Below are 23,597 nucleotides of genomic sequence, written 5' to 3'. Positions count from 1 at the left end.
TGATCATTATGGCCAAACAGTTACATTTTTGTTTCGTTTGACCAGAGAACACTCCCCCAAAAAGCTAGGTCTTCGTCCTGGTGATCACCTGCAAACTTCATTCTGGCTTTTTTATGCCGGTCTTGGATTGGGGGCTTCTTCCTTGTGCGACAGCCTTTCAGGCCATGGTGATGTAGGATTCTCTGGTAGATGTAGATACTTTGGTACCTGATGCTTCAATGTCTTTCACCAGTTCCTTTTGTCTTGGGGTTCAGTTGAACCTTTCAGACCAAAGTTCGTTCAGCCCTGGGAGCTAATTAGCGCCTCCATCCTGAACGATGCAGTGTCTGTGTGGTTCCATGATTTTTATATTTGCATACAATTGTTTGTACAGATGCTTGTGGTACATTCAGTTGTTTGGAAATTGCTCTTAAGGAGGAACCGGACTTGTGGAGGTCCACAATTATTTTTCTGAGGTCTTGACTGAGTTGCTTGGATTTTCCTATGGTATCAAGTGCAAAAAGGCAGTGGCTCCAAAGGTAGGCACCATAAATACAGCCACGGGTGCCAATGAACTCCCAATTAACTCCTAATTATGAAAATTGGCCAATCAGAAGCTTCTAAAAAGTAGTTACATCAATTTCTGGAATCTTCCAGACTGTTTAAAAAGACAGTAACATTGGTGTATGTAATCTTACCCATTAGTAATCTTATATAGTGAATTAAAGCTGAAATAAATCTGTCTCCAATCGATTGTTTTAAAATTGCCTCTGCTGTGAACAAATTAGATGCCCTAATTGACTTCCCAAAAGAAATGTATGGTAACATGTATGGTAAAATGTGAGGAGTTTTGAAAAACTGAGTTTTAATATCTTTAGCCTAGGTGTATGTACTTTTGGCCTCAACTGTACATAGCGATGATAAAATGATATCCGTGTTCAGTAGGTAGAGACAGAGACAGAGAATTAATGCTGTCATCTCCTGTTCTTGTAGAAAACTATGTCAGCTAGGTCTGTCAGCAAACATATGGCTTAGCTATGCTCAGACGTCCTCATATATACTAATATTTAACAAAATAAGACTAAACCAATTGATAATGTTTTGCCAGGTGCAGTGTCTGTTACTGCTACCACAGACTGAATGTGTAAGGCGGTGATGATGATTCACAACTTTTGGTTTATAAAACGCTATTACAAAAGTAAAATTAGACATGTATACATTGTTAGAAAGCTTATATTGTCACCTATTGGATAGATTCATTGTCAATCAAGCCAGATTGTACTACAAAGGGTGAGAACACCGTAAACAGCGTGTGTGGTATTACGCACAGCTATTTTTGAGGGCATCTCAAATGAGCATATATATTAAACAAAGGGATTGTCCAAGACAATATATGACTACTCAGTCTTGAAAGGGACATCTCTACGTGTAAAACCAGTGGTATGGTTGTACATTTATTCCATATTTAGTCCCAGATATTGACAGTAGAATGACATTGTATAATTTTAAAATTAGTCTTATTTCGTTATTCAGTGAGCAGCCTTTTCACTGCTGTATTGGCATATCTTAGGGCTATTATAGTCTGTAGGTAATCAGAGCACTAATTTAGTCAGGAAAATGTTGAGCATTGTTGGGCTGAGTGGGTTGTTCTCATCATTATGTTGTTTTACGTTATCTTATGATAAAATTTTATCTTTCAGGTAAAGTGTTAACACCTGTAACATCCATTGTAAAAAGTATCAATATTAGTAAAACTAATTGACATGCAAAAAACGGTGTATAACAAACACAGAGACACCCTGGACTAAAGTGAATTGTCATAATATAACAGCATTTGTTTTTTCACAGCGATGTCAAGCTATCTCTTCATTGTGAAGTATGAATTGCCTGAAGTTATCCGAGCATTTCTGGGCCTAGAGGAGATCTCTGGGTGAGTCTTCTGCTTCTGCTCTGCCAGGTTATTTACACACTTCTTTCACATTTTGTCTGGTCTCATAGTTTTGCTTTGAACTGGAATTTAATATTAATAACACTGACAGTGGTCAGTTCTGTTGCAGTCTTAAGTGTAGATTTAGGTTAAATACTAAATACTGATTGTAGTGTTACCTTCTAAATATCCAAACCCTTCTCCCTTTTTTGTCAGTGAATGGTACCTAAATGGAAATTACTTGGTGGTTTTGGTTTCAATGTGCATCATCCTGCCGCTCTCTCTCCTCAAAAACCTTGGTAAGGCCCATGACAACTGCCCCTTCCTCTGAAAAAACTGGGGATTGGGAGCCACATTATCTCTAATACTGAGTCTCTGTATCCAGGTTACCTTGGATATACCAGTGGGTTCTCATTATCTTGTATGGTCTTCTTCGTGGGAGTGGTAAGTCCTGTTTGTGCTTTTTACTACTCCAAACCCTGGTGTCGTCTCATCTTACTGCACTTTTCATTTTCATACCGAGAGTGTAGATTTGACTCTTTTCTGACTGTGACTGCAGATTTTATTTGTGGCACAAAAAGTGATTATTGTGAAAGTAACTTGGCAATTGTAAGCAGAGAAACCATGTATTATAGGGCACCAAATTATAGATGACGCAAAGTGATTTCAACCTGAATTACCATCTAAATCACTGTGAGGTTATTGTAGGTGTTTGACTGTCCCAATCAGCTGACTAATTATACAATTAGTGATTACTAGAACAAAGCACCCTTTAGGCATTGCAACCTTTTTCCTTGACCCTCCCCTGACCCCAGATTTTTTACCCCTATACCCCAGCCCTCTCCATTGCTTTCACCCGCAGCCTCCCCTGATCCCCCTTGACCGTGTGGCCCCACCCCTTAAAAATATCCTGTGCAAAGGGCAGACCTCCAAGCAGTATTAATGGTGAATTTGGAAGGGATGTGACGAAAGGTGCATGGCACATATCCGAAAAAGCATGCACAACTGTCATATACACATATGTCACATACACATTTTTTCTGCCCTCCTCCCCACCACCAAAATTGTGCAAACAGATAAGGTAAAGGATGGAAACATGTATTGTATTACATATAAGTTAAATAGTAAAAAAGAAACAGAAAGGAAAACTGTCCATACAAAACTTTAGGGCTTGTTGACAGTAGATATATATATATATATATATATATATATATATATATATATATATATATATATATATATATATTAGGTTAGGATACCAAATTACAGCTCCTTACACAGAATTATAGTAGCTCCTTATACACAATATTGTCTGTTATTCCGTCTTTCCCCTGGAGAAGGCTGTGTACAGCTGGCCATGAACGAACACAAGCTGAGGAAGGTAGATGGCAACTCGCTCATTTTCTTGTCCCTGACCTTTGTTGATGGTAACTGAGAACGCCAGCCTGACAGGGAACTGTCGCCTGACAAAGGTGAAAGGAAGCTCATCATTTCTGTCATGGTGAGGAATCATACGGGGGCCGCACAGACAGCGTTGCAATGACTGGTGTCGCTATGGTGAGAGAACGTGCACTTGGTTCTTCAATCTGCTCTGACCGCAATCTGCTTGTTAAGTCTGACGTCACACGTGACATATTGCCGTTTCCAGATCCAAACGCTCCTTCAGATCCCGAACCTGTGTACCTTTTCACGATCACTTCTTTAGTGAGGCACCATTGAGGGTTAAAAAGGGTCTAAATTCTTTCAACTCCAATAAAATCAATGCGCTACAAAATCCAGCATTCTAAAGCAGTTAAAACAGCAACATTATTATTTCGGTTTTCAATTGTTGTTACGTCCCCTCCCCTTTTCAGTGTCCAATTTCACAATTAATGGCAACGTAGAATCACGGTTCTAGTAACTGGCTTCATTTAGGAATGCCAACAATCCGGAAAAATACGGAATCGTCCCTTATTTTGACAGTAGAATAGGCGTTCCGTATTTAAGTCATGGCTACAGGACGCATTTTCATCCATATCTTTGTAAAGGATTGTGTTTATATTAACCGCTGTTTTGAATACAATTAAATAGTTAGCTAGCTAGCTAGCCGGCATAACAAGCATGCTGAGACCATTCTGACCTAAAACCAAGAATTTTAATATTGGCTAGGTGACAAGTGACGTCGAACCTATCATAAAGCTGGCTGGCATTCAAAACCCATTTCAGAGGGTCTTAGAAAGACGTTGTCTACACTGCACGACCACACCATTTAAAACGCAACACAGAGCTAGGGAGATTAATTTGATTGAGTTATGGTTTCATGTAGTTTTCTTAAATAATGTAATGGCAAAAATGGTGCTAATTGTATGGTATAAAACAAGAAGGAACTATTTTTTCTTGATAGAATCGTTGGTTTCATAGAATGAATGACCAGTTTTTGCTTAACAACAGTGCAAATAGTAAAACTACCATTATTTTCCAATAACGGGACAGCCCGTCGCAGTTTATTCCTTACATATAATACAGTGGTAAGAATATATGGCAGCAGGTGTACAGTAAGGATAAACTGTAATGTAGACAGGTTGTGCACTAATAATGAGAACTGATAAGGACAGGTAGGATGTAAACAGCTAGCTAACGTTAGCACCCACTGGTGCCCAACTTTGTTTTTCTTTTCTTCTGTGTAAGAACTTAATTATCAACTGCAGCCATTTCCTCTTCTCTTTCTCATCGCAAGGAAAGCAGTAGAATGACAATTGAATAGTTTTTTTGGACTCAGATCTATTCAAGCAACAAGGGACTCAGCACTCAGCACTACGGCATGTTGAAAAGACAAGAGCCTCAGCCAACGCAGTAGAGGCTTGGACCCGGAAACAGTATTACCGGAAGGTCGATACGTCATGGCTTAACAAGCGGATAACTTAACTATGAAACGACCTGACGTTCAAGACCGCGGCGACCGCAAGTATGAAACATGAATGATGAGCTACGTACTTTGTCAGCATGCTGACGCTAGACGGTGAATCAGCACCGTGCAGACCACGCCGACCGCAAGAAGCATGAAACACAAATGCTGAGCTATCTAGCTGGGTACTTTATTAGCATGCTAACGCCAAACGGCGGATCAGCAATATACTTCAGAATTCTTACCTGACGTCTCTGGAGATTCGCTACCTCTTGCATTTGCCAGTATTTTTATACGGTCTATGGTTTGGCATCACAAATTGCCAACAGTGATTTGCGTTTCTTTTTAGGCATGATGCAAACATTCTTCAAAAAAAAAAACTCTCTTTCTTTAATGGATCCTGTCCAGCATTTTCAGTTCTGTCTCTGGTGTGTGGTGTAACTCTTACCGTTGGTACAGTGGAAAGTAGTTCCGGGTGACAGTAGTTCCAGATTCCAAAATAAAAAGTAAAACTGCTGATTACTTATTTAACATTAAAAATTAAATGATGAAAAACACCATATGCAATGGACGGCCCCTGAACATTTATTTAGGGCAAGTTTGGAGGAACTGGAGGAATGTGGATTGGAGGAGTGGTGGGACACACAAACACATACACAAACCGCTCTCCAATTATAGTAGTAGGATTTGTGACGCTCATTACAGTAACTGGTTAATGTGACACACTGGGTGAGAGGACGGCATGGGCAGACTGTCTAAGAAATAAGTCTGAGTGACTGGGTGCAACAGTACCCTCCTGGTCACTGACTGAGTCATTATACTTTGCAGTTTGCAGTGAATCCATACATGTGCAATAAACAGGAATTCATTAATTATAGACAAAAAAATCAGTTGCACTCTGAAATAAGCAATGAGGGGAATCCTCGGTTAGTGGAAAAAAACTGAATTGAGTTGAGATGCCTGCCAAAATTAGAGGGATGCATTTTTTAGTGTAAACACACCACTTAAAAAAATCTCAAAAGACATGCATTTTTTATATGCATGTAAGAAATGACATGGTGTGCATCACTGTTTCCGGTTTTAGTTAGTTGTAGTAGTCGTGAAGAGAATTGCGAGGAGACCTGGATAGCAGTAGCGATCATGAGTGTTTTTAAGATTAAGGAGAAACGATTAATATATCAATGGCAAGAGAAGAAAACATCTCTACATTGTTGTGTGCCTTGATGTGCTAATTTGTCGAGGTACAACTCAGAGATTAGCTTTCATCGGTTTCCAAATGATCCTGAGGTATGGGCTCAGTGGCTCATTAAGATCCATAGAGACAACTTTAATCCCACTCAAAATATGCGCCTCTATAGTAGGCATTTCCATACAGGTGATTTCATTGTGACAGCTGGGGGACAGAGAAGACTCAACAAAGGAGCTGTACCTTCTCTGTTTGTCTGGAACGATTATACCATACCCGCACCAAGGCTTAATGTTTGGGAACGTCGGCCGAGATGCCCTTCCCCTGACTTAGCAGCATCTGACTCCGACTCCGAGATGGAAGTGCAAATAGCGCCTGATCACGATTACAGCGTTACTCCGATGACCTCAGTAATGGCAGATGATTTGGCAAATGAGAACGAAGCATTGAAGAGAAAAATACAGGAGCTACAAAACCAGCTTGAAACATAGCTGCAGTCCCGCATTGGGCTGCAACGCCTTGCAGGATCAGACGAAGACATTCGTTTTTAGACAAGGTTGGTCCATGTTTTTTGGAATAGCATTAAATTAACCTCTCTCTCTCTCTCTCTGTGAGAGAGACAGAGTTTGTCTAGTTCTGTATGTGTGTCTAGTCGTGTGTGTGTGTGTCTGTGTCAGTCTCAGTAACGTATATTTAACAACCATAATCTAAAAAAGTCTAAAGTGATTATCATTTCATTCTAAGATTTGCGTCATACAAGCATTTCCAGGCCTTTTGGCAACTGTTGGAGCCTGCTGTAAAAACTAAGATGGTGCCAATGCTGCCTCTGCCAACAGCAATGAGCCAACTCAACTAAGAGCAACAGTAAGTTATGTAATCAGGGTCTCAAAAAACAAAAGAAATTAAGGTCATGCTTAACACTGTGGATAGGTCTAATTCAATTGGTCTCCTGTTTTATAAAACAGAAAAATAACGACACAGTTGGAATATCTATTCAGGGGTGTCAGAGTCATTCTATCATGGCCAGACTGCATACAGGTTTCTGGTTGAACCGTGCTTTATAACAGGTGAGCTGGTTGAAGAGATTAGTTCATTCGTGAAATCAGCTGTTCATCAGTTCAATCAGTGTTAAGGTAGAGTTGGAACAAAAATTTACATACACTCGGCCAACAATGGAATGAGTTTGACAGCCCTGATCTATATCAAGGCAGTATATTTCATTATATTGTATATATTAATTATATTTTTTAACATTTTTGCACTATCCTATTGTGTGTTGTTTTGAATTAGCACTGCCATTATAGGTGGCTGGCAATGTGATGAGTTGTTCCTCCATTTGTAGAGATCTATCGGGGCGACATAGCTCAGGAGATAAGAGTGGTTGTCTGGCAGTCGGAGGGTTGCTGGTTCGATCCCCGCCCTGTGCGTGTCGAAGTGTCCCTGAGCAAGACACCTAACTCCTAACTGCTTTGGTGAATGAGAGGCATAAATTGTAATGCGCTTTGGATAAAAGCGCTATTTAAAATGCAGTCCATTTACCATCTATGTATGCTTGACCTACTTTAGTGATTGCACATTTTGTACAAAGGCCTGCCAGAGCCTGCAGTCTTCATCTGTCAGCTGATTTATTTGGGCAAAACCTCTGATGAAGACTGCAGGCTTTGGCAGTTGAGACATGTCAGGTAAATAATAACACCCTATTTGTCTTTATATAAGAAGTCAAGAAACTATATCAAGGGCTATTGTTATTTATTTTCACAGAAACTTGCACCCATAGATGAATTACTGCTGTTTCTGTTGCACCTGTCTGTGGGCCTGCCTCTCAGGGATCTTGCCAACCGTTTTGGTATTCACCGCACCACAGCCAGCAGAATCATTGCAACCTGGACGCACTTTCTGTACCATCTACTTGGTTCCATCCGCCTGTGAACACCACCAGAAGAATTCAAAGCTCAATTACCACCAGAGTTTTTATCATTCCCTGACACACAAGTGATACTTGACTGTACAGAAATTTTTTGCCAAACCCCCTCCTCTCTCGTTTTCCAGAGTGAGGTGTTTTCAACATACAAATCACACACTACATTCAAGGCCATGATTGGCATTGCACTCCATGGTCCCATCACCTTTGTGTCTGCGTTGTATGCAGGTTCTATGAGCGACCGGGAGATTTTCGAGCTATCTGGCATTACCAAACTCCTAACAGCAGACACGGCTATTATGGTGGACAAGGGCTTTCTTGTGGACACCCTTGTTCCCTGCAAGGTTTACCGACCTGCCTTTCTTTCAAAGAACATCCAAATGTGTTTGGAGGATGTCCAGCAGACGCAGTCTGTTGCCCGCTTGAGAGTCCATGTCGAGAGGTGTATCCGGAGGGTTAAAGAGAACAAACTCTTTGACAAAGTCATACCCTTACCAGTGTGTGGAAGCATTGATCAGCTGTTCAGTGTGGCTTGCTTACTGGTAAACTACCAAAATGGACCACTGGTGAAGGCATGGGCAGGTAAACATTGGTTTGTAACTCATGGAAGTTACAACCTAATGACACATTAATGGAATAATGGCACTTGCAGACTGTACTGGGGTTAAGGCTGCGATCATAACAAAGTTATCACTCGTTAGTATTTAAGTCTGTTGAAAGCAGTGACCGCCAAATATTTACAGGTCAGCATTGTTAACATTGATAGGTACAAAAAACAGATGCCCAAAACATTCTACAAATTGTAAAGTAGATCTGAGATGGCTAGATGTTAATGTTATTTTTATCTGTTTAGAGATAAGGGGGGAGAATCTCATTTTACATTTCTGTTTTGTTTGTTGTTATTATAAATGAGATTGTAAATTATGAATTAATTCAAAGAGCTTTAAGAAAATGACAGGTGACTATAGAGTTATAAAGTGATTTTTGAATAAATAAGGTCCTCTTTAGTAAAGAGGATAAAATCTGTTAAAATACTCTACTGGCTTATTCTAATAAAGTCAAATGCAACAACCATACTGTGTTTCAACTCTTTAATTACACTGAAGAAGGCAATGGGGCTGAATCACATTAGGTGATGTTTTTAAAAATTTAATTATCGCAGGCCACATGAAAGATTTTTGGCAGATTTACAAACATCTCTTTGTTATAATGTCTTCTGATTTTTTAAAAATCACACCACTCCATTCCTGTAATCAGGAGCTGGCCTTGGACCTGCCAGTAGTAGCTGTGCTGCTGTTTCAATTTCATGGTGTCACTTTGCAATTTCTGGCACTCTCCAATGCCAGGCCCCTCTTCATCAAAGCTGTTTGAGCCACACCCTTTCTTATTCACTCAGCAAGGTGTTCTGCTGAACTCTGACCATGGCAAATCTCCCTGAAGCGGGAAGATGTGAGCCTATTCCTCCTGACTCTGTGCCACTCTACAGAGACATTCTGCTCCCTTGTAGCAACCTCTATTTTCCTGGCCATATCCAAATTAGTTTCTAGTGATTGCAGATGTAGCTGCTGTTGGAGACTGCACACAAACTGGCAGCTAGTAGGCTCCAACCTGTAACCATCTAGAGGTAGAGGTGGTGGTGGAGGGGCATGGAATAAAATAAGGGTAAGGCTCACGGGCACTGGGTGCTGGTAGGAGATGGGAGTGCCTTCCTGAACTTTCCCAAATGCTGAGTCAACCAGTGGGACATCGGCGCTGATTGGGTGGTGATGAGTGGTGCAATGCCTGCTGAAAAGTCCTTATAAGCCTCAGCCACTTTAAGGACATCAGGATCAGGCAGCTCCCCCCGCACTGCTTTGTAAAGTGTGCTCCTGTGTGGAATTTCATTTCAAAATTCAAATTAGAAAGAATAATTTTACGTTGAAAGACAATCATAGTTATGTATAACAGGTTATAAAATAACAAGACAAAATTACCTTACACCATTAGCAACAGTCCTCTGCTTTCGCTTGGTAGACATCACAACCATGTCACTGACCCGGCCTGGCTTCACACCCTATTAATAATAAAAATAATTGAAATGGTCTTTAAGAAACTATTGGGTGCACACATGCTAATTCAGCTCTGTCTGACAAAGACTGTAAAAACACATAGCAAATCCTTGCTTAAATGTGGTTTTATAGTGCTCACAGACTATAGTCTGTGCTTACCATAATTATTGGCTTCTGCCAGCATTGCTCCATCTCTGTACAGCTCAGGACTGGGGGAACAGCAGCGATGTTCAGCTGAGAGTAGTGTGCGGTATGGTACAGCAGTGCAACCAGCCATACATGAACACTCAGCATCACTCCTCTGCACAGGGGAGGAGTCCTCAAGGACAATCTTTAAAAAAAAAAAAAATAAATAAGGTGTTGTCATGTTACAATAATGTAGCCGACACTATATACACATCATCTTAAATATTACACAGATAAAGAGAAATGAGAAAGCTGATCAGATTGTTTTGAGTAATCATGTTAGTAGGCTTAACCTTATCAAGTTATCAATGTCATCACAAAAAGAGAACAAAAATAGTCTATTTCTGTTCTGTTTTTGGAACATTGTAATGTAAGGAAATTAAAATAGATAAGTCCGTGTAGTATATAACATTAGTGTATTTTTGTGTAATTTACTCTAACCTACATTCAAATATAGTTTGTACAACAGTGAATACTGAACAGCATGCAGATAAACGAAACTGAACATACAGAAAAGAACAACAGCCACCACAACCAGTTTCTGGGGTTTTCATGAAGGCTAGATATTTGAATGCTACCTACAGGGCAGGTAATGTTTATGTTACCTACTTCAGACGTTAATGTTAGAGTTACAGAACCTATCCTAGCCACATCAAATCCCCAGAACATAATTGGAATAGAACTGGCTTGGAACTGACGAACAACTGATCTTCCTTCCTACTCTGAGGTTGTGAGGTTCTCATGTTTCCTCATAGACCTATGGCAGGTAGCTTGGACGCTCACTCATCATTAATCGTTATCCATGGACGATCTTGAAGACATCACGTGTAGAAAGCCATTGTGTTGTCAATAAACTGACCGGTGTCGGAAAGCGGAAATGCTTGTGCACACCATCCTCAAACCGGAAGTCGTACAATGTCGTCTTACGCAATTAGCCAATTGACAGCATGTCTATGGTCACAGACGGGCTGAACTATGGGGGGACTAACAGGGAAAGCTTTCCTGAGCACTTGTGGGTCCGAGGGGACCCTAGAGGTACGCAGTGTTTCTCACTGCACTTTATACTATTTTCCATTCATGCATTGTGTAGGAAATACCTGAAAAATATATAATGTGTTTGCCTGCTGGACAAAATCGATCGGCTAAATCTTTTTTTCTTTTTGACAATCAATGTATGCACACCTTTCCCCGGGCTCCATGCAGCTGACATTGTGTTCTGTAGCGAGACAGAAGGGGATAGAATTGTGTCATTGATTTACTGTCTCTGTCTCTATCTACTGAAAACAGATAAGATTTCATCATTGCAATGTAAGTATTACTGCTCAAAATATTTTGGTTATATATGTTATTTTTGAAATTGAGTGTCTTTAAATAGGTAAGCTGTATTTTATAATGAGGATATTTCACACTGTAATGTAAGTGTTCGTTGGTAGTCTAGTAGTTTTTTTGATGCATGCAACAGTGTTGCCAAACGTGGTGGACGGTTGAAAATTGTTTTCATGTCATCCCATCCCCATACAAGAAAATATACGAGAGTACAGAGTATAGAAATACATACAAGAGTTAATTATTACACATTTAGGTACTGTAAAGCATTGTGTGACAATGTTTTTGCATTGTTTTAAAATCTGATATTAATGTTTCATCTTAAACCTTCATAAGGGGCTCATTTATATGCTTTATAATGGACAAAAAGCATTTTATTCATTTTTGGAGGAATTTTGGGTATGTTTTTGGACCCCTGGATATTTTAGACCACTGTATTAAACGGAAAGTACGGACTGTACGGAAAGCTTGTAATTCCCACTTGAAAATGATGCAACAGTGAGTTTCTTGAGTCAAAACAGTTAATTTGTAGTGAAATACGTGAATATGTTGTGATTTACAGCAATGCATAATTTAGACATTTTGGATAAATTTGGAGACGCTGGGTACACTGCTTAGTTTTTGCTTCATACATCTGTAGTAGTTCTACATATCCACCCTTAGATTTTATGAACTTGTGGTCAAGAAGTTTTTGATCCAGCACATGTATAGTTTAACCGGCATAGATCTTTTAGGAGTTTTGCATATCCACCCTTAGATTATGGTCATGGAGTTTTTGATTCAGGACATGTATAGTTTAACCAGTTTTATATATGGGATCTCTCAGTATCTTTCTCATTGCATTACTGAAAAAGAGCAAATTCATTTTAGACTTTTTGCCTAGACAATTGCACTTGTGGCAGTTTATTTCTTCCTAAATTAAGAATATAAACTAATCTCAGTTAGTATTGTAAAAAGTACAAATGTCCTGCTTCATTTTCCAGGTCTCTGTGATGCTCACATCTGGAGTTATAAAGCTTTAAATAAGGTACCCCTTAAATGGGCGAGGATTGGGCAGATTTGGTTTATGCGCAAAGAGGTTTAGTGTTAAATAAATAACACAAAAAATAACTACCAGGTGTGGAATCACTCGAGTTATAATCAACAAACTTAGCTAGTTTTAAAAAAATTAAATAGCAATGACTGAAGGAACCCTTGTACTAGGAAATATTTTAATTATATCTCAGAACAGAATACAAAATTTACCTGGAATCAGATTATAATACACTACAGCTAATGTTAACATGTAACAATAAGGGCAAATTATCTAACTACAATAATATTTTTCTCCTGGGAAGTTGAAAAACCACTAAAAAAATCTCAGGTCAGAAAGAAGGTGGCTGAATTATTTAACTGGCTAGTTTGCTAGCTGAGTGCATAAGGGAGGAATTGACAAAAAGCATTATATTCCTTTTTGGAAAGATTTTGGTTATGTTTCTGGACCCCTAGCTATTTTAGACCACTATACTGACAGAAAGCTTGTCATTCCCTTGTGAAAATGATGCAACAGTGAGTTTCCTGTGTAAAAACAGGTGATTTGTAGTGAAATACATAGTATTTCGTAGAGTATGTTGTGATTTACAGCAATGCATAATTTAGACATGTTGGGTAGATTTGGAGACGCTGGGTAGTAGTAGTTCTACATATCCACCCTTCGATTTTATGAACTTGTGGTCAAGAAGTTTTTGATCCAGGACATGTATATATACTTTAACCTGTTGTATATATGCAATCTCTCAGTATTTCATTGCGAACTAAAAAAGAACAAATTCATTTAAAAAATTTTGCCTAGACAATTGCATTTGTGGCACTTTATTTCTTACAGAATTATGAATATAAAGTAATCTAAGCTAGTATTGTAAATGGTACAAATGTCTTGCTTCATTTAAGCCATTTTTCAAGTTTCTGTGGTGTTCACATCTGGAGTTATAAAGCTTTAAATAGGGTACCCCCTAAATGGGCAAGGATTTGGCATGTGCGCTAAGGGGTTAAGGACCCTAAAACGTTTTTGGCTGTTTTTCTTTCTTTTTTTTTACAGTTTTTTACATGGTCATTAAGAAGAAGCCCCAGGTATTACATACCAGTTTTATCAGAAGTTTCTTGGCAACCCAAATCTACCAAACAAATTCTACTCCTAAAAGTTAGATAATCAGAAATAAAAATGTTTTTTGTAAGGCATTTCCAAAAGTACATGCCACACAATGAAAACACCCTGCAATGTAAGTCCAGGGTGTATGTAGTGCCCACACCAAATATCATGTCAATTGAACTTGCCATTGCTTTATCATGTGGCATTATGTACATGAAGAGCCTGGCTCCTGAGCCTTGCACCAGAAAGGACACTAGACTGAAAAATGTTGATAGAAATATATTTTTATTCCAAAAGCACAATTGAAATACTATATACATATATATATATATATATATAGTACCCAAGAACTATATACCACAAATAATAATAAATAAAAGTTATTTTTTATTAATGGTATATAAAAATGGTATATATTGGTATATATTGTTTTTGAAAAATAGACAAAGAAAACTACAAAGAAAACAAAAATATTACTTTATTATTCTTATATTTTTTGACTGCTGTTGGAGTTACGGGGGAGGGAAGGGGGGCAGGGAGAGTTGATGGCAAAACTGAGGATTGGAGGCGGGGCAGTGCATTGATGTGCTGATAGCATTTCCCTGAGAAAAAAAGGCATCAGACACATATTACAATACATTGCACAGCTTAGCAGAGAATGCACATTTCAGAGCCCCTCAGAGACAAATAGAATCATACATATTTCAAATAATAAATAGGACATTGAAAGAAAGCGAAATATCAACTCGCCATCCCTGCTACCTGCGTACTGCCTAAATGTCTATTTATTTAGACATTGGCAGACTACAGCATAAATTGCGTCTTTTGTTTATAATCAATATTAGTAATTGCAGCGAGAAACAGCAGCTGTAGACACAAAAAAGTTTGTTACATTATGGTAGCAATGGAACGATGCGGCTTATATATACAGTACTGTGCAAAAGTCTTAGGCACCTGTAAAAAAGAAATGCTGTACAGCTAAGATGCTTTCAAAAATAATGAAATGAAAGGTTACAAATATCGAAAAAATAATATAAAGAGCAATAGTTAAAAACTAAATAAAATCAATGTTTGGTGTGACCACCCTTCGCCTTTAAAACTACATCAATTCTCTTAGGTACACTGTCCTGCAGATTTATAAGAAAATCGTCTGGTAGGTTGTTCTAAGCATTTTAGAGAACTTGCCACAGTTCTTCTGCAGATTTTGGCTGTTTCGCTTGCTTCTGGCTCTCCAGGTAATCCCAGAGACCCTTGATCAAGTTTTTATCTGAAAAGTAGTCTATTACTTAAAATATTACTTTATTTAACAAAATACAAAAATGTATCTGTAAAATTTCATTTTTTGGAAAATGTTTGGAAATCTCAAATTTTCTCTTTTCTACTGACACACTAATGCAGAAAACAAAAAATAAACATCTAAGACCAAATATATACTATATATTATATTTAAAAATCTAGGGTGCCTAAGATTTTTTCACAGTACTGTATATTTACCGTCATTGTTTTATTATACTAGCGTGTTTTCGTGCGTTTTCAGAGAAATGCAAATACTATCAATAAAAATAGTTTAGCAATTTCTCAGCAGGACGAAGACCTAGCCTTTTGGAGGAGTGTTCTCTAGTCATATGAAACAAAAATGTAACTGTTTGGCCATAATGATCAGCGCCATGAATGGAGGAAAAAGGGTGTGGCTTTTAATCCAAAGAACACCATCCCAACTTTGAAGCATGGGGGGGGGGGGGGGGGTGCGCAGTATCATGTTGTGGAGGCGTTTTGCTGGAAAAGGGACTTGGTGCACTTGGTGCAGAAAATAGATGGCATCATGAGGGAGGAGGATTATCTAAAAACACTGAAGTAACACCTCAAGACATCAGCTAGAAAGTTAAAACTTGGTCGCAACTAGGTCTTCCAACAGGACAATGATCCTGAGCATACCTCCAGAGTTGGAACAAAATGGCTTAAAGACAACAAAGTGTAAGTATTGGAGTGGTCATCACAAAGCCCTGACCTGAATCCCATAGAAATTTGTGGACTGAACTGAAAAGGCGTGTCCGAGCAAGGAGGAATGGGCAAAAATTCTGGCAAAGTATTGTGAGAAGGCTACCCCAAGCGTTTGATTCAAATTAAGCAATTAAAAGGCAATGCACCATATACTAACAAAGTGTATGTAAACTTTTGACCCACTGAAAATCTAATATAGTACATAAAAGCTGAAATAAATCTGTCTCTTAGCTATTATTTGGAAATGACCTCTTATGGAAATAAAGTAGATACCCTAATTGACTTAACACAGGAAATGTATGGTAACATGAAATGTTGTGAAAATTGTATGTAAACATTTGGCCTCAACTGTATGTGATTGAAGACTTTACTGAGGAACTTACCGCATTAATTGTTTTCAAAAACTGCAGATTTTTAAAATCAGACACTGTATTGATACACTAGGAGTTCTTGGACAGAGACAAAAAATTGTTACAAAATGGACACAGAAGACAAAACAATACTTCTTCATTCCTCACCAACTTTGTTGATGCAGAAAGATGTGTCTCGTTCTATGGACAAGTTTACACTAAGTACTGGCAAAGAATGACAGAAGACTGTTAAACAAATGACTGAGATAAAATGTTACCGTAAAGTTTAAAATCTTGCATTTTATATTTCACAACAATGAAAAAGTAATTACAATATTTTGTCTTCTTTAATGAAGGCAGGGCTACCAAAGCTAGAGCTACATCTCTAGTAAAACCATTTTCGACACTTGCAGTCATCATCAAGCATCCTCTTATTAAGACTTCTTAAGACTTTTTTAAGCTTGCTTTGTTCTTCAATGTTTTATTTACTCCAGTGATGTGTTTTCACATCTATTTTGACAGCTGACTAACATTAGATGATTTGGGCTATGATTTTCACAGAAACATATTGGATAACATTTACACTCAATACCAATCTAGCACTTGTTATTACTGCTGATGAAAGCAGTCCATCACTAGGGCACCCAGTGGTTTTCTTTCACATTAAAAAAAATAACTAGTACTTTGCTGTAAATGGTGTCAATGGTCTGACAATTAGGATGTTGGCTCTTCTCCATTGCTTTTAATGGTGTACAAGAAAAAACAAATAATTCGAAATTCACGCCTGCAAATCCATTATTAAAATACTTGGTAGATTTGTTAATCACCGCTGATGGTGTTAATTTCTACTTGTTTAATGTGACTTGTGAAAGGTTAGCTAGCGTCACCCAGTGAGAGAACACCACAAACGGCGGTGGTGTAACAGTTATTGGCTCATTACTAACTGATTGTGGTGAAAACCTTCGGTGAAAACTTGCTTGGTTAACAGCAGTTCTACGGGACATTTATTGCTAATGTGTGAGCTAACCATGGCTAGCCTACCTAGCTCTGGCAAGCTGGTATGCTAGCTAGCATATTCGCTGATGTTTAGCTGAGAAACATAAATTGAAGATAACTGAACATAATTACATTATTAATTTCATACATATAACGCGATTAAATAACAGTACAGTCACGGATGGAAATTAAGCTCCGTAAACATTTGATAATAAATGATAAAACATAACGGCAGACAGCCAGCTTACCTCGAGTTCATTCAGAAATCAATTTAGATGATGGGTAAGTGAAGTAAGCCTGAAGGTCAATGGCTTTTCCGCTCCGGACTGTCAATCACACTGTGTTCGGGTCAGTCTATGAACCATGAACTCTATGGTTTTGGCTCCAAATAGACGACAATGGCAGTGCCCACAAACGGGCATCAAAACGTTTTTTCCAGACCCACGGAGAGTCAATGGGTGATGTCACAGTAGCTTTGTCCACCCCCACCCCATCGATTTCAAAAACTCACCGGATCTACACAAATCACACAAATGACCTATTTTGGATTCAAAACGCCAATTTTCGCTGAAAGGTGACAAGTTTGCATCCCTGGTTCAGGCATTTCCTAACCTTGGAATGGCAACTCTTCCAGTTGAATCACCACTTCAGTAGCAACAGCGTTGAAAAGATTTTGGTTCAGTGAAAAAAGCAAGGGTACAAAATATTTTTAGAATTTTAGAAGATACATAAACTACCAGTTCAAAAGAGTATTGCATTAGGAATAATCCAATCACAGAGTGCAGTTTTCTGTAGGTCTACCTTTTTGTCAAGGTACTTTATTGTTAAACATTTGTATCGGAGGGCTATTACATCAAATTTGTCATAATGTTTTGTGATCGAAGGGACCCCTGGGGTTCTCTGTCATGAAATCATGTGGTTACGATCTGGAGGATTAGCATCAAAAATCTCCTTTGCTTTTGTTTGAGAGACCCCCCCCCCAGTTGCAGTTGTGTCTGACAGTTGTTACTTCTGTGTGTTTAATCCATTCTTTCATTCTGTTTTACAGTTGATTTATAAGAAGACACAGCTTCCTTGCCCACTTCCATTTTTCTATCACACCTCTCCCAACCTGACCATGAACAGTTCCACGCTGCATAACGGAACCAGCATTTTGGAGTTTTCCCGGGCTGAAACCATTATCCACCTGGACCTGCATTTGCCAGCCACTGCTCACACCACAGATGTCTATTATGAGCCTCACGGCCATGATGATGAGGACATGTGTAGGCCCAAGTACTTTGTGTTCAACTCACAGGTATGAGGTCTGGTGAATTGCACAAGCAGAGAACATCCCCACTCACCCTCAACTGTACCCCCTTTTTTTTTAACAGTTTTTCCTCTGTCATTCTGTTTAGACGGCATACACTGTACCCATCCTGGCATTTGCATTTGTGTGCCACCCAGAGGTCCTGCCCATCTACAGCGAGTTGAAAGAGTAAGAGCGGACACTCTGCACTTGACTGAGTGGCCATGGATTTTACCAGGGTGTGCAGTTTGTCTCTGACAGTGTGTCTCCCATTCCTCAGCCGTTCCCGGAAGAAGATGCAGAATGTCTCCAACCTGTCCATCTTAGCCATGCTGATCATGTACATGCTGTCAGCACTGTTTGGATACCTCATGTTTTATGGTAAGTCCTTTGAACTACGCAATAATATACCTCACCTTCTACTATAGCCGCGTTTCCACCCAAAGTACCCGGAACTTTTAGTCCCAGGAACTACTTTTCAAGGAACTAAAAGGTTCCTTCAGCCCACTGTTGTCTGCGTTTCCACCGCGGTCTAAAGTCTGAAAAAAGCGACGTCGTCGTCGGTCCATCTGTCCTATGATTTCTTCTGTAACTCCATACTGCCACCGAAGTAAGTTATTTTCCAATAACGGGACAGCCCGGAGGGGTTTATTCCACTTATACAACGGGTTACCAATAATGACTATATATGGTTACTTTAGTATTGATTGACTTAATCACCTGAAATGGAAATATTTTTCCGTGGCCGATTGGGCATATTATTTTACCGTTGTCAAGCAAAACTCTCGTTGGTGGTTCGACTGGACCGTTGTTATGCAACAAACAGGATATAACAGACAGAACTGTTTTATATATCCTCTCAAACACATTCATTATGTTTTTATGCAAACATTCACTTTCATGTCGTGACATCCGAGGCGACAGAATGCATTCACATTCCACAAATAAACAAAATTTATAGCAGAAAACATGCACACGTCGTAAACAATTTTGGCTGTTGAATTGATTAATTTGACTCTCATCGTCATTTCCATATAATCGCAAAATGACAAGAATAAATAGAATGAAAACTCGGACTTGCATGAAAATTTTAATTAATATTGCAGTGGAACAGCCACCGTTTGCTTTCATCTTGTAAAGTTACTGTTAGCGGAGCAGCTAAATACTTGAAGCGTGCCCTGCAGATGCGAACCATGCACCATAAATTAGAGTCCATATGTCTAGTCTTCCTGGTCTTTTTGTGGAATTGCATAATCGCAGAGTAAAATTGTGGCAGTTTGAAAAAGCAAAAGGGACGATTACTAGAATTAACCTGTTATTTTACCTTGACAAAAAGTGCGGAAGGTGATTTTTTCCAGTTTGCTTTTACTGTATCCCCAATGTAAATTACGCAGAACTACCGCATACCTCACATAAATGTGTCAATTATAACGGGCTAACAAAGAAAATCCGGATGAAAATATTCAGCAACCAAATTAAATCGTTTGAATGTTTCGGTACGTAATATGCTGTCCCAGCACGAATGCTTAATATTTTATAAAACAGACTTAATGCTAAAGCAAGAAAAGAACAGAAGAGCACACAAAATACTCCTCAATCTTAATTTCTCATCTGTAGACGCTGGCAGGCTATAACCAAAAGTAGGCTACTGCGCCGCATAACATAATAATGTTTGAATTCAAGTTATTTTGAAAATAATAAATCGGTTTGCGGCTGCAGATTTTAAAAAATGGCGGTTGAAATAAAATGCTGCGAGTACTCGACCAATCAGAAATGTTCAGCGCTTGCGCCCCACCCCAAAAGTTCCTGTACTTTTTCAAAAGTACTACCCCCCGAGCAGGGACTTTTTTGGGGGTAAAATAAAATCCCTGGAACTTAATTTGGTTCCTGCGGTGGAAACGCACTGAGTTCCTCAAAAGGTTCCTAGTTCCTGGGGAAAGTTCCTGCGGTGGAAACGCAGCTAATGATGACAAACAGTTGGATGCAGAAATACCCCAAGCATTATGTGATATTTAATTATATTTAATAATATTAATGAAAGATTTTTAAATAATTCAATCATTAATTGTAAAACATTCATTACTGTATGTTGTGCATAATTTTAGCATTCTTAAGAACTATGAAGTATGTAATTTTTCCATTAATTTGGTCTGTATTCTCTCAGATTATGTGGAGGCAGAGCTATTGCACACCTTCACCAAGGTGTATAAGTTTGACACTCTTCTTCTTCTGGTGCGCCTGGCTGTGCTGACTGCTGTCACACTAACTGTTCCCATTGTCCTATTCCCTGTGAGTACCACACACATGCACACAGTCACACATACATGTGCACATGCATGCACGCATACATGCACAAGGCCTGTGTTTCAGTACTAGGAACAAGGGAAGCACTAACAGAACCGGACCAACTAAAACACATTGTATACAGTATGTGGAAACCTTACATTCAACATCATAACCCGAAAGTATGGGCATTAATGTGGAGTTGTTCCACCCTTTGCTGCTATAACAAACTCCACTCTTCTGGGAAGGCTTTATAATAGATGTTGAAGCTGTGCTGCTGCGATTTACTTCCATTCAGGCAAATGAGCTTTAGTGGGGTTGGGCACTGATTGAGCAATTAGGTCTGGTTCTAGCAGTTAGCTTTCCAATTGATCCCAAAGGTGTTGGATGTGGTTGTGGTCAGGGTTGTGTGCAGGCCAGTCCATTCTCAAGTTCTTCCGCACAATTCTCAACAAAACCATTTCTATATGGACCTTACTGTGTCCCCAGGGGCATTGTAATGCTGAAACAGGAAAGGGCCTTCCCCAAACTGTTGCGGAAGCAGAGAATCATCCATAATGTCACTGTATGCTGTGGCATTAATATTTCCCTTCACTGAAACTATGGGGCCTAGACCAAATCATGAAAAACAACCCCAGACCAAGAGGTGTCCAGATACTTTTGGTCATATGGTGTATTTTAGTATCTGGTATCAGCTTTGAAGTGTGAAAAATATTCATTTAAATTGCCTACTTATAAAGAAAGTAGTACTGAATATTCTCTTCAACAATGTCTACTGAGATGTTGGTTGTTACACTGAATTATTGGACTAAAGTATTTCCATGTGATTTCATGTTTGCAGTGTTTGCTTCTGCTATCTGCTACTCTAAATGTACCTAGGGCCTGGCTATGTAATTTGTAATTTAAGGCCTGGCCTTAAATTACATAATTTTAACATGCTCACAGGCATTTTACGACAAATATCTTCCAATTCTTTCTGTTGGGGCAAGTACTGGCTTAAAACATAGTGCACCTAGAAGGGCTCAATGGCCTGTTCTTGTTATTACAGTACGTGCTCTTATTTGTTGTTATGTAGACTCACTTCCTGTTTTTGGCTGGACCGCAACAGCGGGGCCAGCCCTACAAACGCGAATGTCTGTGACTGAGTGACTGAATGATGAAGTTACACCACTGGTCGGCCGGATCACGTGCATCATGACAACCAAATAAACAACAGCGCCAGTACAGCATTTTCTCCACAGGGCAGGCAGAGTGACAAACAGGGCAGAGCACAGGATTACGTTACCGGAGAACAAGAAAAAAGGTAGATTTAACTAGCTAACGTTAAGTTATATAGATTTAAAAATAAAATAAAAAACATTCGCAATGTATTCTCTATTGATGTTCATGGCCAACTAATTATTAATATTAATAATATATCATGAAATAATGTTCCAGCTAACGTTAGCTAGGTCACGTAAACAGATTTGCAACTATATATGACATAGGCGAAATATCGGTAACAACTTGTAGCCTACCTAGTTATGTAGGAAAAAATATCCTTGTTATCCCCCAGTGGTTATTTTTTCAGTACTTTCGCGATTTCTTTCAGTGCTGGCAAATAAGTCAGATGTGGCCCAAATTTGCTAGAATAAGTGTCCTGTCGTGCATATTTGAGGTTAATATTAGAAAGGGTGGTCGCTATCGGCATATTCAGTTGTAACTCAAGTCGCAGGACGCAACATAGCCGTTCGGAAAGCAGTTTGAAATTATGAAGCAACGTCTGCACCATTGGGTTCAATGGGTCGTAGGGCTGTCAAAAAATATTCTAAGTTCGAAAACTATTCGAAAATCTTTTATTTTTTTTTACGTTTGAACCTAAATTTGAACATTCGAATATTAGTTTTGGATCCCGCGTTTTGTAATTAACATGAATATGCAGGCTTTAATTTCATGCGGCGAATCATGTTCATGCACGCAAAGTTAATTTCCTGTGCTAACGTTACTTCCTCTGTCAACAAAAAATGTTTTGTCCTGGATCCAGAGCAAGTGGATCATCTGGTTTTCCTTGCCAATAACCTCCGATGATACTTTCAGCTCCATGGACACCTAATGTTACTGGTCAGCTAGCCTCGCGAGCCAGTCTCTTTATTTCCCTTCGTTCAACAGGTCTGGTCAGCTAACAATTTAGGCTAAATAATGTACCCATGGCAGGCTATGTTTCCTTTCTGTTCTGAAGATTTTGATAAAATTGGATGATGAAAAAAGTTAAACTAAACCGAGTAAGTAATTTATGTTGTTTTAGGCTACAGGTATTAGCCGTTTGAATAGTTTTTGTGTTACGAAATAAACAGGGACTTCCTATAAATAATAATTTCCCTATTATTGTGATTAATAAATGCCGAGTTGCGGCAAATTACATCCACGAGAAAGTGCTTTATGCATTTGCGCATTAGGCTATAGAAACTGCAGGGGGCTCATTTATAAAATAAACTTGCGTGCATACGCGAAGTGAAGACCTGACGTAGAGCCACAACCGTTTCCACGGTCAAATCGAGTCATGTTGAAATTTTATAAATAACTACTTTGACGTGATTTGATTTTTTACGTACGCGCCACAAAGTTGATCTAAAATAAATGAGGCCCCAGATGTAGTAACCTAGTATGAAAGTTCACCGATGTCCTCTATTCCATAGACATATATACATAGACGTCAGGTTAAAATTAACTGTGGCAATTCCTTATGACAATGAATTATTTTCCACCACGTAAGTAATTCAGTTCATGTAAACCTAATGTTGATACTCTTGAGCGTCTAGCAGCGATTATAGCCTAACTATCGAGATTCTAAGTAACTATTTTCTAAGTAAAACTTTTTTTTGTACTCCACGTAGATCATAAACCCTTGAATATAAAAACGACTCATTGAAATCAGTTGAGAAATGTAAACGTTATAGTGCTTTTTATCCAGAAAAACCGCAGCTCCCCCGTTTACTTATATTTGTTTTCAGGCCAGTCTTGCCTGGACCAATATGGCGGCCACGTTGACGTATCGCAGCAAGGGGCCGAAGCAGAGACTGTAAAAAATATGGACAAAGCTACTGTGACGTCACCC

At 38.9% G+C, this 23,597-nt stretch overlaps 1 protein-coding gene across 7 annotated transcripts in view; it reads left to right on the top strand.

Annotated features, from left to right (window-relative positions):
* slc38a4 (solute carrier family 38 member 4) overlaps positions 1 to 23,597 on the top strand; it is a 128,742-nt gene that overhangs the window by 85,867 nt on the left and 19,278 nt on the right. For 6 of the 7 annotated variants that reach the window (XM_064341975.1, XM_064341976.1, XM_064341979.1 and 3 more), the window contains 7 exons: positions 1,828 to 1,909; positions 2,123 to 2,205; positions 2,292 to 2,350; positions 17,981 to 18,229; positions 18,330 to 18,409; positions 18,501 to 18,601; positions 20,385 to 20,509. In XM_064341975.1, the coding sequence (XP_064198045.1) occupies positions 1,828 to 1,909; positions 2,123 to 2,205; positions 2,292 to 2,350; positions 17,981 to 18,229; positions 18,330 to 18,409; positions 18,501 to 18,601; positions 20,385 to 20,509 (779 nt within the window). The remainder of the gene's footprint in view (positions 1 to 1,827; positions 1,910 to 2,122; positions 2,206 to 2,291; positions 2,351 to 17,980; positions 18,230 to 18,329; positions 18,410 to 18,500; positions 18,602 to 20,384; positions 20,510 to 23,597) is intronic. The other variant, XR_010331012.1, reaches the window with a different exon arrangement.

The sequence above is a fragment of the Anguilla rostrata genome, chromosome 7 (genome assembly GCF_018555375.3).
Source record: "Anguilla rostrata isolate EN2019 chromosome 7, ASM1855537v3, whole genome shotgun sequence".
In the NCBI taxonomy this organism is placed as follows: Eukaryota; Metazoa; Chordata; class Actinopteri; order Anguilliformes; family Anguillidae; genus Anguilla; species Anguilla rostrata.
The sequence above is the reverse complement of the archived record's forward strand: the minus strand, read 5'-3'. Positions and strand labels throughout refer to the sequence as shown.